The sequence below is a fragment of the Odocoileus virginianus genome, chromosome 33 (genome assembly GCF_023699985.2).
Source record: "Odocoileus virginianus isolate 20LAN1187 ecotype Illinois chromosome 33, Ovbor_1.2, whole genome shotgun sequence".
Classification (NCBI taxonomy): Eukaryota; Metazoa; Chordata; class Mammalia; order Artiodactyla; family Cervidae; genus Odocoileus; species Odocoileus virginianus.
Window position 1 is genome coordinate 34,680,831 of NC_069706.1, and position 15,117 is coordinate 34,695,947.

The following is a 15,117-nucleotide window of genomic DNA, read 5'->3' on the forward strand; positions in this document are numbered from 1 at the left end:
GCCGGTTCAGTTGTGTCTGACCCTATGGATTGCAACCTGCCAGACTCCTCTGTCCATGGGATTCTCCAGGCAAGAATACTGGACTGGGTTGCCAATCCCTTCTCCAGGAGATCTTCCTGACCCAGGGATTGAATTTGCGTCTCTTATGTCTTCTGCATGGGCAGGCGGGTTCTTTACTGCTTAGCCACCAGGAAAGTCATAGTTAGGGCACATGGGCTCATTAGTTGTGGCTCGAAGGCTCCAGAGCATAGGCTTGGGATTTTTTTTTTTTTTTTTTTTTAGTTGCAGCATGCCAACTCTTAGTTGTGGAGTGCAGGATGTAGCACCCTGACTAGGAATCAAACCTGGGGCCCCCTGCCTTGGGAGTGCAGAGTCTTAGCCACTGGACCACCAGGGAAATCCCTAATGTGTGAATTTGATGAATTAATGCATCAAAAATAAAACAGAACAGTACTTGCTACATATTATATGTTGTATACATGTTTGGTTTTATTATTATTTATCTAGAAATGCTTTATATGTGAGGGACATCAGCCCTTTATGATATGAGTTGCACATATTTTAACACAGTCCTCCATTTTTATTTTTACTTTTTATTTTGAAATAATTGGAATTGATATGCAATCATCAAAAATAATGGAACTCTTGTATACCCTTCATCCAGTTCCCACCAGTGGTAACATCTTGCATGACTATAGTACAATATCACCACCAGGAAACTGACATTAATGCAATCTGCTGAACTTTTTTACGGGTCCCATCTCTTTAAGAATTTTTCAGTTTGTTGTGAGTCACACAGTCAAAGGTTTTAGTGTAGTCAGTCAACGAAACAGAAGTATATGTTTTTCTGGAATCCCTTGCTTTCTTTATGATCTCTGTGATCTATGCCATCTCCTGCAATATATATATATATGTAATACTTTGTATGTAATATATATATATGTAATATTTTGTTGGAGATGTCATTTGCAAATATAATCTCCCAGTCTGTAGCTGTCATGTCATGGCCAACATTTGTTATTTCTTGCTTTTTGATTATAGCCATTCCAATAGGGGTGAGGTTATTTATCTTTTTTAACGATGCAGATATATTTTTTAAAGTTTATGGGGTTAGATAGAGATTTTAGTGTAACTCGGCACATATCATCTCTCTGTTTAAGATCTTCTCAGGGCATCCTGTAGCATTTAGGATGAAATCCAAACTTCAGTGTCTGGTCAAGGCGCCTGCCCTCCTGCCTGGCCTCAACTCTCCAGGTGTCTCTTGCGGTCACTTCCGCTGTGCTTGGCTAGTCTCAGTTCACTTCCTCTTGCAAATGCTGACTGTTCTGCTTTGAAAGTGGTTCCGCCACATTCTTCACTAGCTTGCTCTCATTTCTCCTTCAGATTTACTGTCTACCTCAGAGAGAGGTACGTTCCCTGAATCCCCGCCGCACCCCGTCCGCGGGCTTTGTTCAGGGCCATGTCCCAGGGCTCACCTGATGCGCCGGGCAGTAGTGTCTCGGGTAGGGAAGGAAGACTCAGGCGGGAAGGACATCCCCACTGCGTCCTAGCCTGCCCACCCAGAGTTCAGACTCCCTCCCTCCCAGGTCCTGTCTCTGGCTCCCCAACTATACCCCCTTTCCAGGCTGTGCTCCCCTCCCCAAGGGAACGGTTAAGACCCAGGAGCCAGTGAGGAGAAGTAGAAAGCTGGGGACTGCGAGGAAGAGACAGAGGAGAATGAGCAGTGTCCTGAGGGAGCTGCTGACCCCCGATCTCTGGCCCACTCCACAGAAGTGGGGGTTAGGGAGTGACAAGGGAGAAACCCAGGTCCGATGTAGACGGGAGAAGTCGGGAAGGGACTCCTCATCCCTAACAGCGCACCTAGATTCGTTCTTTTCCTCACCACACGGCCCTTCACCTGAGGCCCCCACGGAGATGTGCTGCTCACCTCTCTACCCCGTCAGCAGCTGTGCCTTGACCTGTGTGTCCTTACCCCCAAGGACAGGCTTCCTCAGGGGCCTGCCTGGGCAGAATCTTCAGGCAGCACTGACCAGGGGCCCGGGCACCTGTGTGGTACCACCTGTCCTCTCTCCTCTGCAGACCCAGTGGTCCTGCCTCCCTCCTGCTCTTCCTGCAGCACCCAAATGCCCTTCCTTCTCCTAGTCCCCGGGGGTCATCCAGGAGACCCTGGAGCCAATCAGAGTCAGGGGAACTTCCACTCCAACGTGAGGGACAGTGAAGAAAGGAGGGGTCAGGTGAAAGTGAAAGTCGCTCAGTCATGTCTAACTCTTTTCGACCCCGTGGACTGTAGCCTGCCAGGCTCCTCTGTCCATGAATTTCTCAGGCAAGAATACTGGAGTGGGTTGCCATTCCCTTCTCCAGGGGGTCTTCCCAACCGAGGGATCAAACCCATGTCTCCCGCATTGCAGGCGGATTCTTTACCGTCTGAAGGCAGGACCACATGAGGAATGGGCTTCTTTAGCCTCTCTTTATCAACTCTGGGCAGAAAAGCTGGTACCCAGCAGAGTACTGGTTCCCAGAAAAGCCAGTCCCCTGAACTCAAGCCAGTGTGGGAGAGGAGGCTACAAAGCCCCATCCTGCACCTCTCAGGCTTCAGAGAGTGCCTGGTTGATGTCTAGAGACAGAACAAGCCCCTGGGAAGGGGTAACTAGCAGTGCACAGGGTGCCGGGCTAGTCGAGCCTTTGGATTCAGAAAGACCTGCCCTTCCTGTCTATGTGACCTTGAGCAAGTGAGTTAACTTGTCTGGTTCTCACTTTCCTTATCCTGAGAATATGGTAAATGTTTATTTCACACAGTGGCATGAATGTGAAGTGCCTTGCACAAGGGCTTGGTACCCCGTGAATCAACAACAGGTGGAAACTCTTCTCCAGTGTGTATCATTAAAGAAGTGGTACTCCGAGTGTGGTCCTAGACCAGCAACCTCAGCATCCCCAGGGAAAGATAGAAATGCAAACTCTCAGACCCCACACTCCAGACCTCTGGAAATCAGAAACCCTGAGGGTGGGGCCCAGCAACCTGTTTTAACAAGCCTGCTGAAGTTTGAGAACTCCTGCCATTTGAATGGGAATGTCAACAATCAGACTCTGAAGCCTAGGAGACATCAGAACCACCTGGAAGCTTGTTAAAAGTTCATATTCCTGGCCTCAAAGCCAAGGGTTAAGGTGGGACCTGGGAATCTATGTTTTAACCTGAGATGAGTTTGATGGGGGACCTGGCACCAGAGGCTGCCCTGGGGGGATTTCGGAAAGCGTTTCGGGTCATAGCCGGCTCCAGCCTGCGGAGCTGAGGGCTCCCCACGGGTGGAGAAGGGGGATTTCTAGCTGGAGAAGGGAAGAATCTGGACTTTACCCTGAAGTCATTGTGGAATGGGGAGGAGGAGTGTCCAATAAGGGAAGGTCGTGCCCTACGTGGACACCTGCCCAACTCTGACGTCACCCTGAGAGGGCGACGCTCTGTCCGAAGGGGCGTGGCCTCTGGGAGGCGGGGTCTCTCCCACCTCCGCCCCAGGTCTGCTGGGACGTGCCTCCTCGTTCGGTGGGTGTGGGTGGAAAGAGGCCTGGCCAGAGGGAACCCAGCGCAGGGTGGGGACCTTGCGGGGGTGGGGGGAGCACGAGGGCGACAGAGGGGCGGCGATGGAGCCGGAGCGCTGGACGACCGGCCACCCCGCGGTCCTGAGCTCCAGGAGGCGCGGCAGTGCACGGAAGCCGTTATCCCTGCGGCGCCGCCATCGCCCTTTGGCCGCGCCTTCCTGGGCCTCTGGATTAAGAGTTCGCGGCCTGCTGGGAGGGATGGCGCCGGGGGTGGGGTTTCGTGGCGGTGTCCACGAACAGGAAGGCCTACCTTCGTGAACCCCTGAGCCTGGACCGAGGGCCTGTCTGCTCCCAACCCCAACCCCCAGCCCCGACGGCATTAGCCAATGGAGGATTATGGAGGAGCCCCTACCCCGTACCCTTAAATACTCCGTCTCACCCATGGTGGCATGGGCCACTGGCGACACAGGTTCTACAGGACACTTAACTTCTAGTTAAAACAGCTCAACAAGCTAGTGAAACCATGTCCGTGGGCCCGGGAACAGTCGGCCTCTCTGTCAGCTCTCCGGTGTCCCGCTGCTCTTGCCAGGTTCACCACCATTGAGGCACTTGTCGAATGAGATTTGCGTCGCTTTATTTAATCCTAAGGGAACGTCAACTCGCCCTAAGAGCATCCTCCCCATTTTCCAAATCAGTAAGTGGTGGCTTAAGGGGTTCAGCAGCTCCTGCAAGTTTCCAGTTAGTGACACTGGAGGGGAAGCAGGTGTGCCAGGCAGGTGCCTTTGTCACGGACCACTGCTTTCACCACCTCTCTGACTGGACCCAGGGGTCTGTTTTTGTCTCTCTGGACTTCCTCCTCCATCCCTCACGGCCACCCCTTGCCACTGTGCAGGTTGTCTGCTGCACAATTCTGCCCACCACTATATAGAACCATTAGGGCAGTAAAGAGCTTCGAGGAAGGAGCAGTTTTCTCATTTGCACAAAGTAGGCCTTGGGGCTGGCCTGCTGTCCCTGCAGCCATCTCCCCAACGTTTCTTCCACTCCCTGGCATACAACTTGTTGCTGGCAGAGGATCTGACCTCTTCCACTGCTTAAGCTCTCATTGCACCCAATGCACCCAATTTGTGCTTCTAGGGCTTTCTCTCCTGCCAAAGAGCAGCTAATCTTCAACATCCAGCGTCCCCCAGATCTGCCACTTCTGAGCTGTATCAGGACACCTGCTACTTCCTATTGTGTCTGGTAGACCTGGCTGTTGTGGGCATGCGCTTTCTACCCGGTTATCTTGAGCTGCTGCTGCTCCCGGGAGTGAGGCTGGAGGGGGCTGGATAGGGAGGCCACTTTGGCAGAAGAGGGCAGATGCTGGAGTCCTGGGGAGACGTGGGAATCCTGGGAGAGAGGAAGGGGCTGGCTGCAAGAGATGCCAAGGAGAGGGGACTAGCCCCGGGGTGGTGGCAAAGGACTGAAATAAGGTGTGTGTGTATGATATTGGGGGATATTGTCTGAAAACAAGCTGCTCAGAGATAAACTAGTATAGCCTTCACCATCCACCCCCCCCCCCCCGCCCCCCATTTTACGGATGAGGGGACTGAAGCCCAAAGAGGAGAAAGGGGGTGTTGCTGGGCTGGGAGGTGGTGGGATTCTCTGACCTCTGACCCCAGGTCCAGTCCTTTATGGGATGTGAGTCCTTCCTACTCTTCTCTCTGTCCCCCAGGAACAGACTTTGGACCTGGGACTGTGGAGGTGGTCTGAGTGCTGTGGTCATAGCATACTGGTCACTGGCATCAAAGACCTCTTTCTTCACCAAGTTCACTTCCTGCTGGACTACCCAGTCCCTGCCTGCAGCCCCCTCTATGCCTTCAGCCAAGAACCAACCCAGCCTCAACCCTTTGTTGCCAAAGTAAACAGTGTTTCTTCAGTCTGGGATGCCAGTAGGAAATGTACTGGGTGTTGAGGGGTTTTCTCAGGTTGAAGGACTGGCATTGTGTGTATGTGGGGGGGAATAACTTGTGGGGAGGGGGCTGGGTCCTGATTCCTAGGGCTCTCTAGTAGCTTAGGTTTTAGGAAACCTAAGTGCTAAGGCCTCAGTTTCTTGACTACCCTTCTGGGTTGCATGACAACCTGACACTCGTTGAGTATGATTGGTGACCAGCTAGGTGGTCATACTCAAAACCTTAAGATCTTGGGGGCCTCTGGATGGGCGTGGCTAGACATAACCTTCCCTGTCAACCTCTCTACACAGCATGCCTCCCCATGGCCACCTCTCCATCTGTACTGTCATGGCTCCTGCTTCCTTCTCCCCACAGAGGGACCCACAGTTATTCCTCTGTGATCCCAGTCCCAGGCTTCCCTCCCCAGTGCCTCCAACACTTCTCCTGTCTCCCATCACCCAGGCTTTCTCCTCCTGCCTTGGCCCTGGTTTCCCTTGGCAATGCTCTGGGGCCTGGAGAAGCCCTCAAAGGAAGGATGGTCCTTCATGGCCAAATCTTTCCTACCATAGAGCCTCCAATCCTAGCCCCCTAGGAACAGGGATGCTCTAAGAAGGTGTGGATGAGATACTGGGGGACAGTGGTCTGAGCCTGAGGTGCAGCCCAGAGCTTTTCTTCAGCTTTATTAGTTTTCCGGGGCTGCAGTAACAAATTGCCACCAACTTGGTGACATGCAACAACAGAAATTTATTGTCAGTGCTCTGAATACATTGAAGGTAGGCTAGGCTAAGCTATCGGAGAAGGCAGTGGCAACCCACTCCAGTACTCTTGCCTGAAAAATCCCATGGATGGAGGAGCCTGGTAGGCTGAAGTCCATGGGGTTGCACAGAGTCGGATACGACTGAAGCGACTTAACAGCAACAGCAGGTTAAGCTATGATGGTCAGTAGCTTAGGTGTAATATATGTATTTTCGACTTATATTTATTTCAACATAACCCCCTCATAAGTGGAGGAAGATCTGCAGTAGAGGGAATAGGCCTACTTTCTTATTCCTGACTTTAGCTGGAAATCTTCTAGTTTCCCCATTGAGATCCTTGAAAACTTTTGTAAAATATGGGTAACTATCCATTCTGTCTGATCTTCCACAGCATTTCTTGGGAAGATAATGAATAGGAAAACAAATTAAAATGGTACACAAACATTTCTGTTGATTGTTAACCCATTTTGGGAGAGCCTCAAAAGTCATGAACACAAATTACTTTTACCCAAGAAGAAACAGGCTCAGAGAACTGAGAGGGTCTACCTCAAGGAACATGAGGGAAGGAGGTGAGAGCTCATGTCTTCTGCCCTGCAGTCCAGGGGTCCAGGATAAATCCCCTGAGCCTTTTTTTTTTTTAAACAGTACTCAACATAGATCTTTATTTTTTATATAGATCATTTTTTAAATTATTTACTTTAATTGGAGGCTAATTACAATATTGTAGTGTGTTTTTCCATACATTGGACATGAATCATGGGTGTACATGTGTTCCCCATCCTGAACCCCCCTCCCACCTCCCTTCCCATCCCATCCCTCAGGGTCATCTCAGTGCACCAGCCCTGAGCACCCTGTCTCATGCATTGAACCTGGCCTGACAATCTATTTCACATATGGTAATATACATGTTATTCTCTCAAATCATCCCACCCTTGCCTTCTCCCACAGAGTCCAAAAGTCTGTTCTTTATATCTGTCTCTTTCGCTGTCTCGCATATAGGTCATCGTTACCATCTTTCTAAATTCCATATATATGCGTTAATATACTGTATTGGTATTTTTCTTTCAGACTTACTTCACTCTGTACTTACTTACTTTCTTTCAGACTTACTTCACTCTGTACTTACTTCACCTCATTAGAACTGATTCAAATGCATTCTTTTTAATAGCTGAGTAATATTCCATTGTGTGTATGTACCACAGCTTTCTTATCCATTTGTCTGCCGATGGACATCTAGGTTGCTTCCATGTCCTAGCTATTGTAAACAGTGCTGCAATGAACATTGGGGTACACGTGTCTCTTTCAATTTATAGATGAATATTTTAGTGGCCCTTCGAAGAGGAAAAATTCACAAAGGGCCATTCACCCAAGCCACCACCTAGGAAGGACCCTGGCTGGAGTCAGCGAGCCACGCCCTCACTCACACTGAGTCTGGTCAGAGTAGGGAAGCGATGGAACACCCGGAGATGCCCTGGAGGCACGGAGTAGGGAGGTCGAGTGCAAGGGCGCTTGACCGTTAATTAAAGGTGTCCCACTTAGTGCCCTGGTAGGCAGGACTGATACAGTCTGGATTCCAGCAGAAGCCAGGTGGTGACGACTGGACAGGGCGAGGAGACTGTAGCTCTTTTCGAAATGGAAATGGCCCTAATGAGGACCCGTAGGGCTTCCGCGGGTTTGCACTCTAAAACGCCGGCCTGGGGGCGGGGCGAGGTGGTGCAGGCGGAAACCCGTCGGGAGGCGAGGGAGGAGGCAACGGAAATGACGCTTAGGCACACCAATAGGGCGGGTGAGGAGCTGGTCTCCCCGCCCCCTTGGGTGGGGCTGACGGTTTCCGGTAGCGGAGTCTGAGAGGGCGGGGGAGAAGTGGCGGTTCCGTGACCCTTGGCCCCCAGCGACCCCGCACCGCTACAGACGCCGCAAGATGATGGTCTGTGACGAGTCACAGCTGGAGTCGGTGGAAGGGGGAGAGGCCGTGGCGGTCCCAGGGCCACCCCCAGAACCCCGCGCTCCCGAGCCCGGAGCCCCGGTGCCAGAGCCCGGCCTGGACCTGAGCCTGAGCCTGAGCCCGCGGTCCGAGAGTCCCGGACGCGGACAGCCCAACTGCAGCCCCGGACGGCGGAAGGGGCGGGCGGACCGGCGGGGCGGGGCCCGCAAGGGGCGGCAGGTGAGCTCGGGGAAAGCTTGGTGGCCAGCTCGCAGACGACCCCCGGCTCACCCCTTCACTGCCCCGTTCTCTGCTCCAAGGTCCGCTTCCGCCTGGCGCCGCTTTCCCCGGTCCAGTCCGAGCCGCCGCCGGCCGCCGCCTCATCGAGCGAGAAGCCCGAGGCGCCGCAGGGCTTGGGGGCGCCGGTGCAGCAGAGTAGCCTGGCCCTGAGCCTCGAGCTGCAGGCCGCGAGGGCCGCAGCCGGGGGCCAGTTCGATGCCGCGAAGGCCGTGGAAGAACAGCTGAGAAAGTCGTTCCAGACCCGCTGCGGCCTGGAGGAGAGCGTGACCGAGGGTGAGGGGGGCAGGCGGCCGGCCGGGCGCGGGAGCGGGGATGCGCGGCGCCGCTCACCTCCGCCCTTCCTGCGGTCTCAGGGCTGAACGTGCCGCGCTCCAAGCGGCTCTTCCGAGACCTGGTGAGTCTGCAGGTGCCGGAGGAACAGGTTCTGAACGCCGCGCTGAGGGAGAAACTGGCGCTCCTGCCGCCGCAGGCCCGAGCCCCACCTCCAAAGGTGAGGTACCTGGGCTGCCTCCCCTACCGCTCACCCCCCTTCCCGCCCCCAAATGCCAGGGATCGAGTTCCCCTTCCTGAGTGCAACCTTGTTTGTGCTCCAACAGGAGCCACCTGGGCCAAGGCCAGACATGACCATATTGTGTGATCCGGAAACATTATTTTATGAATCTCCACACCTGACCCTGGAAGGTCTGCCCCCACTCCGGCTTCAGCTCCGGCCCCGCCCTTCAGAGGATACCTTCCTTATGCATCGGACACTGAGGCGATGGGAAGCGTAGACCTGGGGGCTCCCTGTATTGCTAGTTCGTATTTTTTGGTGTCGAAACTGTTTCTCAGAATAAAGTGATTTTGCTAATAAATGGGACTCTTTTGGGGAGCCTTAACATGGGGTCAAGGCTCAGGTTGGAAGCGGCCAGAAAGTCAACGTTTTGGCCCCCTTTTAAAGAAACTTGGTAGTGATGAGAAGCAGAGCAGGCAGGTTCTTGCTAAGTCGTGTCCCACGCTGGTCCTAAAAGTGCGGTCCTTCTGGTTCTACTTCAACTCCATGGTTAACTCTTTCAAAGTCAGCCTGTGCCCAAAGCTTCCACAGAACAAATTTTGTCAGTGGGGTTTTGGGGGGAAGGTAGATGGATTCTTCAGAATTCACATTATACTCCCTTTTCCTGGCTTAGGGTTCTCTCTATACTTCCGTGTAAATGGCAACCCACTCCAGTCGTCTTGCCTGAAAAATCTCAAGGACAGAGGAGCCTGGTGGGCTAGTCCGTGGGGTAGCAGAGAGTGGGACACAACACAGCACACATGCTCACTGGCATTCAACAGTCTTCCCAACCGCTGAAAAAAAGCCAGTTCTCTTCCTTAAGACTATAGTTTGGGCAGAGAGGAAGCACAGGTTCTACCAGGAGCCACCATCTATGCCCCCTCAAACTACAATGTGCCAAACACAGGTGTGGGGGCCACTGCCCTAAACATCAAGTTTATTGTGCTGTTCTCACATTCTGAACCCAACCACCTCTCCCAGTGGGGGACAGCAGAGGGAAGGATTTTCACAGTACCTGCATGCCTCCCCACCGCTGTCCCCCTCTTAATCCTCAGCCCATCTATCCGTGGTCCGTTGAAACACAGCTGAGGACAAGGGCTAAGGAGAAATGAGTCTCTCTCCTTGGTAGAACAGGAGGAAGAGGCCAGAGAACTTGATACCCCCCACCTCCCATGCCCTAGGAGAACAGAGGTCAGCAAACAGTCCATGCCATCCAGCCCAGTGGGCTGGGGGAGAGGAAGATGGTGGTTCCAGCACAGCTGGGCTTGCTGCTTAGGTGCCAGAGGTGTAGGGAAGGTGGGGCAGCAACACAGGAAAAGCTTTCTCTGCAGATCCAGGAGAGGAAACTATTTTTGGAGCCAGAAAGGAAAGACCTTGAGATACTTTGCTCTCCCCCTAAGTCCTTTGGAGCAGCAGGCAGCTTCTTCACACTTTCTGTTCAGGGGCCACTTAGTGGCTGGGGGACTGGGCCTTGTGGAACAGGTACACAGGACGCTGGAAGCCTGAGGGAAGAGTGTGCACTCAGGAGGGGCTGGCAGGGCCTACAGACCCCACCACCGGTCTGCACCCTGCACCGGCACTGGCTTCCCTTCCCCTGAAAAAAGAAGCCAGCCTTACCTCTGGAGGTGTTGTTGGGTGTGGCCACGAGCTCATAGCTGGAGAAGCCCACCTCTGGGGATGTCAGGTAGGAACTGAACTGCTCTGGCTTCAGCTGAATTCGAAAGTAGTTCTTGTAGATTCTTTCCTAGGGAGAAAGGTAAGGGACCACTTCAGCTTATTGCCTTCTCGGCTGGTGAAGGATAAGGCCCACCAGGGGGGGCCTTTTCATCTTCTTCAGAAAGTCTTCTCTGCTTCCTTGCCTCAACTAAAGGAAGGACTGCCCCAGTTTCCACAGAAGCCCCCCACTCACTGTGAGAGTCTTTCTCCGGCCGTAGGAGGACCAAGGCTGGGGCTCCAGAACTAGGATGCCCCCGGGACGCAGGTGCCGATAAATCCGTCGAAACATGCGCTTCAGCCCCTCGTCTCCCCAGTTGAGATGTACCCACTTGGTGAGGCTGAGGCAGAGCACCACATCATACTCGGGTTTCTGGGCCTCCACCAGTTCGTCTCGATCAAGCACATAGTTACCCTGAGGGCGAGAATTGGGGGTGAGGACAACAGAGGTGAAAAAGAACCACCGCCCCTTCACAACCCACTGTGCAGCCTCACTTTAGTCCTTGGCCAGTCTTCTCTGGCACTCCTCAAAACAACTCCCAAGTGGTACCCTCTTTGTCTCATTTTCTTGCTCTGTATTGGTGGTAAGCCAATCAAACATAGAGGGAGCCTGAGTAATTTTAAATTGAGCAAATTATCCACAAGGTAGTCAAAGCTAAGGTCAAATTACAGAGAAATAATGCTGGGTTCTCCGAGGATCCTGTTCAGTACTTATTCCCACCCCACAGGCATTTAAGCTGAGAGATTCAATGTTCTGCAAAGGGCCCCAACTCGGGTTGAAAGGGAGACCTGTGGGTTCCTTCCCTAGGTGGGACTGTCAAAGTTTCAGGCCTATTCCTTTTTTCCAGAGAAATGAAGACCTCCATCCTTCAGGAAACCTAGATGATTAGCTCATTACCACCCCTCTGCAAAGTCCATTCTTATGGGTGTGACTGAACACACTGCCAACTATTCCTGTAGGTGGACTAACTAAAGCATTTCATGGGGGCCCATGTGCAGTCAGGGGACAGATACTTAAGACTCGGTACTCTCCGCACACTTCCCCATCCCACCATCTAGAGTCAGTGTGGTAATGATCTAAGGCCAAGTCACTTGGGTTCCTGGCCACTGACAATCAACTCTGTGTGTAACACAAATGAGGTCCCTATCAAAGCAGAGAACATAATTAGCCAGCCACTACCCTAATCCTCCTCCCCATCCCAAGACATTCAGTGTCTGACACCCATCCCTTCAGGCACCTACAGAAGGCTGGAGGACAAGTTTTCATCTGGACCACATCCCCCAGTGAGTATGAGCAGCAGCCCCCAAAGGAAGGTGGATGGGTCTAGATACTGCCCAGGAGCAAAGCAAAAGGAACCTGCCCCTATCCTGGGGCTTCTGATCACGAGCAAGGACGCCAGGTACAGCCCCTGCCTTTCCAAGTTATAGGAGGGCAGATACACCAAAATGGAATCAATTGCAGATTCAGACCATTCTCTTGAGGACCTGGCTTATCCAGGGTGGGGTCATGCACAGGAACCCTCTGGGTTATAACCCTCCCTTCCATGTTCTCATTCACTCTCATCTTCATGCCTGACCCCTATCCCAGGAGCCTGGGGGCCCTCTTACCGTGACGAAGACAACATTGTTGGGGAAGACCGCTGTGTCGGCTCCATCCAAGGGCACTTGGGGTGCAGCGATGGGACCACGGCTGGCTGTCAGTGAGGCTGGGAAGTAGCTCCTTTTTCGGACGGCTGCGGTCCCTTCCTCACTCTCTGCTCCTGGGCCGCCCTCAGAAGTCTGGGGTGGCAGACGCAGCTCTTCAGACAGGTAGTGTCGGATGTTCTGGCGGGCTGAGTGGATGAGCTGCGCATCGATATCCAGGCCCACCATGCGGGATGGGCCCCACTTACAGGCAATGCTCAGGGTTAGGTGGCCCACATTGCAGCCCAGATCGAGGACGTCCCGACCCCGAAACCACTCAGGCTTCAATACCCGAAGGCGCCCATCCTCACAGGAAGGATTGCGGTACCCATAGTACTTGCAATAATTCCCATACTGGAACTTGCACTGTTGCTTTTTGAAGGTTGCAGCAGGTAGTGGCTGGGGGTGGTGGCGGCCCCCCCCACTCCCTCGGCCCTTTTCCTTGGAACCCTGGCCTCCACCCCGAGCCCCTGCCTCTGACTTGCTGGAAGTCCTGCGTCGTTTGCGATGTCGTGAGGAGGAAGACGGGGGCGCAGAGGTAACTGAGGCAGCTGGAGGGGCTGAAAGGGAGCCTGAGGGACCCTGGAGGGCAGATGGAAGGGGAGACACGACCTCATCCCTGCAGTTGATGGCTGTGTTGAGTTCATAGGGTTGGGGGGCGTCCCGGTTCTGGCCCCCAAGCTGCTGCGTGGTGCCCTCCCCGTGGAGTGCGGAAGTGGGGGGGGCTGTGGGCAGCGCGGAGTGGCTATCATTCCCTCCCGCTGCCTGCTGCTGCTGCTGCTGGTGGTGGTGCTGTCCCCGGTGTCTATGCCGCTTCCGACCAGTCTTGAGTGGCGAAGCAAGGACAACTTGGGCCTCATCAGTGCAAGTATTGAGACTGAGAGGGTCTGTAATATCTTTGGGGATGAGGATCTCCACTGGATCTCGCCCCTTGGCCGGAAGCGGGGATGACTTAGGGGTCTCCGCATTGAGTGCACGGCTCACTTCCTCATCCAGGAGACTATTCAGGTTCAGGGGATCAAAGATATTGCCCCCCAGGAGGAAGTTGGAGGGTAAGACAGAGTCACAGTCCGAATTAACCCGCCTGCGTCTCTTGAAGGCAGGATGTTTGAAGCCTCCACCACCTCCCCCTACATGACAGCTATTTCTTCTCTTGCCCCCACCTCCCCCAGGGGGCCGGTGGGGCTGGTAGCCATTCCGGGGTCGAGGAGGGGCAGGGGGGCCCAGTTCTGTTCCGCCTCCTCCCCGTCGCTCCTCCCCCACGTCCGGGGGAGCGGCTCGCCCGTGCGGATCCGACAAGCAGGCCTCCCCGTGTGACTGCGCCTGGGGGCCGCCCCCTCGCTGCTGCTGCTGCGACTGACCGCCTCGAGGGGTGGATGCAGCCCCGGGGCTCTCCTTGCCGGCCCCAGAGGCCGGGGATCCCGCCGAGTGAGCGCGCGGGCCCGGCGCACGCTGCGTCCCGCCGCGGAGCTCCCCGGAGGCGGCCTCTCGGTGCGATTGCACCGTGGGGCCGCCCCCTCCGCCCGACTCATCTTTGAGCGGCGGCGGTGGGGCCGGCACCAGAAACGGCTCCTTCTCCGCCGCCATCTCGATCATTTCCTCCCCTTATTCCGTTCCAGTCGAGGGCAACCGGGGGGGGGGCGGGGGCTTAACCCCCCTTCCTAGACCACGCTCCCTTCCCCCCCTCCTTCCCCGAGTGCGCGCGCAGTGCTGCTCGTCTCCCCTGGTCTCGCGCCCAAGCGCCTCCCCGGAAAGCTCGCCCCACTCGCCCGCGAGACCAAAACAAGATGCCCGCGAGACCCGAACAACTCGAGGACTCAACCGCGCGTGCGCCGACCCCTTTCTCCTCTACCACTACCGCTCCGGCGCGAGCGCGCACGGCTGGGGCGCGTTCCTCGCTCCCTGGAATCACGCAGGCGCACTCCGCCACCACCCTGGTTGCGCGCGCATCGAAGTACGAACCAACTTAACGGCTCCGGGAGTTTAAATATAGCCCTTCTCAGCCCGCCCCCCACCCCCAGAAGCCCACCACCCCAAACTGACACCCTACTTCCCTTCGCAGCTATGTCCGTCCCTACTGATATCCTTTTGTCTCTGCCGCGCGATCCCACCCACCGTAGGCGGGGGACGGGGAGCTGGTGTGAAAAGGTCTCCTTGACACCCGACCCTTGTTCCTGAGGAATGAGTCTCAGCGGTCTCCGCCCGGCTCTAAACCCAGCAACCTCCCCACCCCGCCTCCTGCCTCCCCCTAGCGAGCAGCGCCTGCGCACACCCTTTTGGGCTTGCGCGGGTAGATGCAGCACGTGCTGGAGATGACGCCCCGCCCTCCGTGCTAGGGGCGGGGACTGTTACGTTACTTCCTCGGTTGGGAACACGCAACGTGCGTCAGCACGATTCGGAGGGGCGTGGCTAAGGGGCGGGGCTGTTCTTATGAATTATTCATGACCCGGTTTCCCCCCGATGACCACCTATTTAGAAAGGCTTCCGAGGGAGCGGAGGGGTGCACCTAAAAAGGAGAGGAGGGGAAGGAGCGGAGCATACTGACCGTCTTCCTACGAACTGTTCTCAGTATAACACGATACATCATTTTAACTCATCCCCCCCTGGAAAATAGTCTCTGCTGAACTGGAAAAAGAAAAAACAAGCACTAAAACAGACGATGTTGTCTAACTTCCTCTTCCCCCTAAACGGCCGCGTCGTTCTCTCGCTCCTCTGCTGTACCCCCAATCGCGATCACCTGGGGACACCACGCCC

The 15,117-nt window shown here is 54.8% G+C and overlaps 2 protein-coding genes across 2 annotated transcripts; one reads left to right on the forward strand and one right to left on the reverse strand.

The window, feature by feature from the left end:
• Positions 1 to 7,997: 7,997 nt before the first annotated feature.
• On the forward strand, positions 7,998 to 9,289 carry PPP1R35 (protein phosphatase 1 regulatory subunit 35). Its single transcript, XM_020909544.2, has 4 exons — positions 7,998 to 8,378; positions 8,459 to 8,711; positions 8,792 to 8,928; positions 9,035 to 9,289. Exons 1-4 carry the CDS (start codon positions 8,136 to 8,138, stop codon positions 9,206 to 9,208), a joined length of 807 nt encoding a protein of 268 aa, XP_020765203.1. The 5' UTR covers positions 7,998 to 8,135; the 3' UTR covers positions 9,209 to 9,289.
• Positions 9,290 to 9,875: 586 nt separating this feature from the next.
• On the reverse strand, positions 9,876 to 14,902 carry MEPCE (methylphosphate capping enzyme). Its single transcript, XM_020909541.2, has 4 exons — positions 12,289 to 14,902; positions 10,877 to 11,095; positions 10,585 to 10,711; positions 9,876 to 10,469 (listed from the first exon to the last, which is right to left on the reverse strand). The coding sequence occupies exons 1-4, from the start codon at positions 13,957 to 13,959 to the stop codon at positions 10,417 to 10,419; spliced, it is 2,070 nt and encodes a 689-aa protein (XP_020765200.1). The 5' UTR covers positions 13,960 to 14,902; the 3' UTR covers positions 9,876 to 10,416.
• Positions 14,903 to 15,117: the final 215 nt, after the last annotated feature.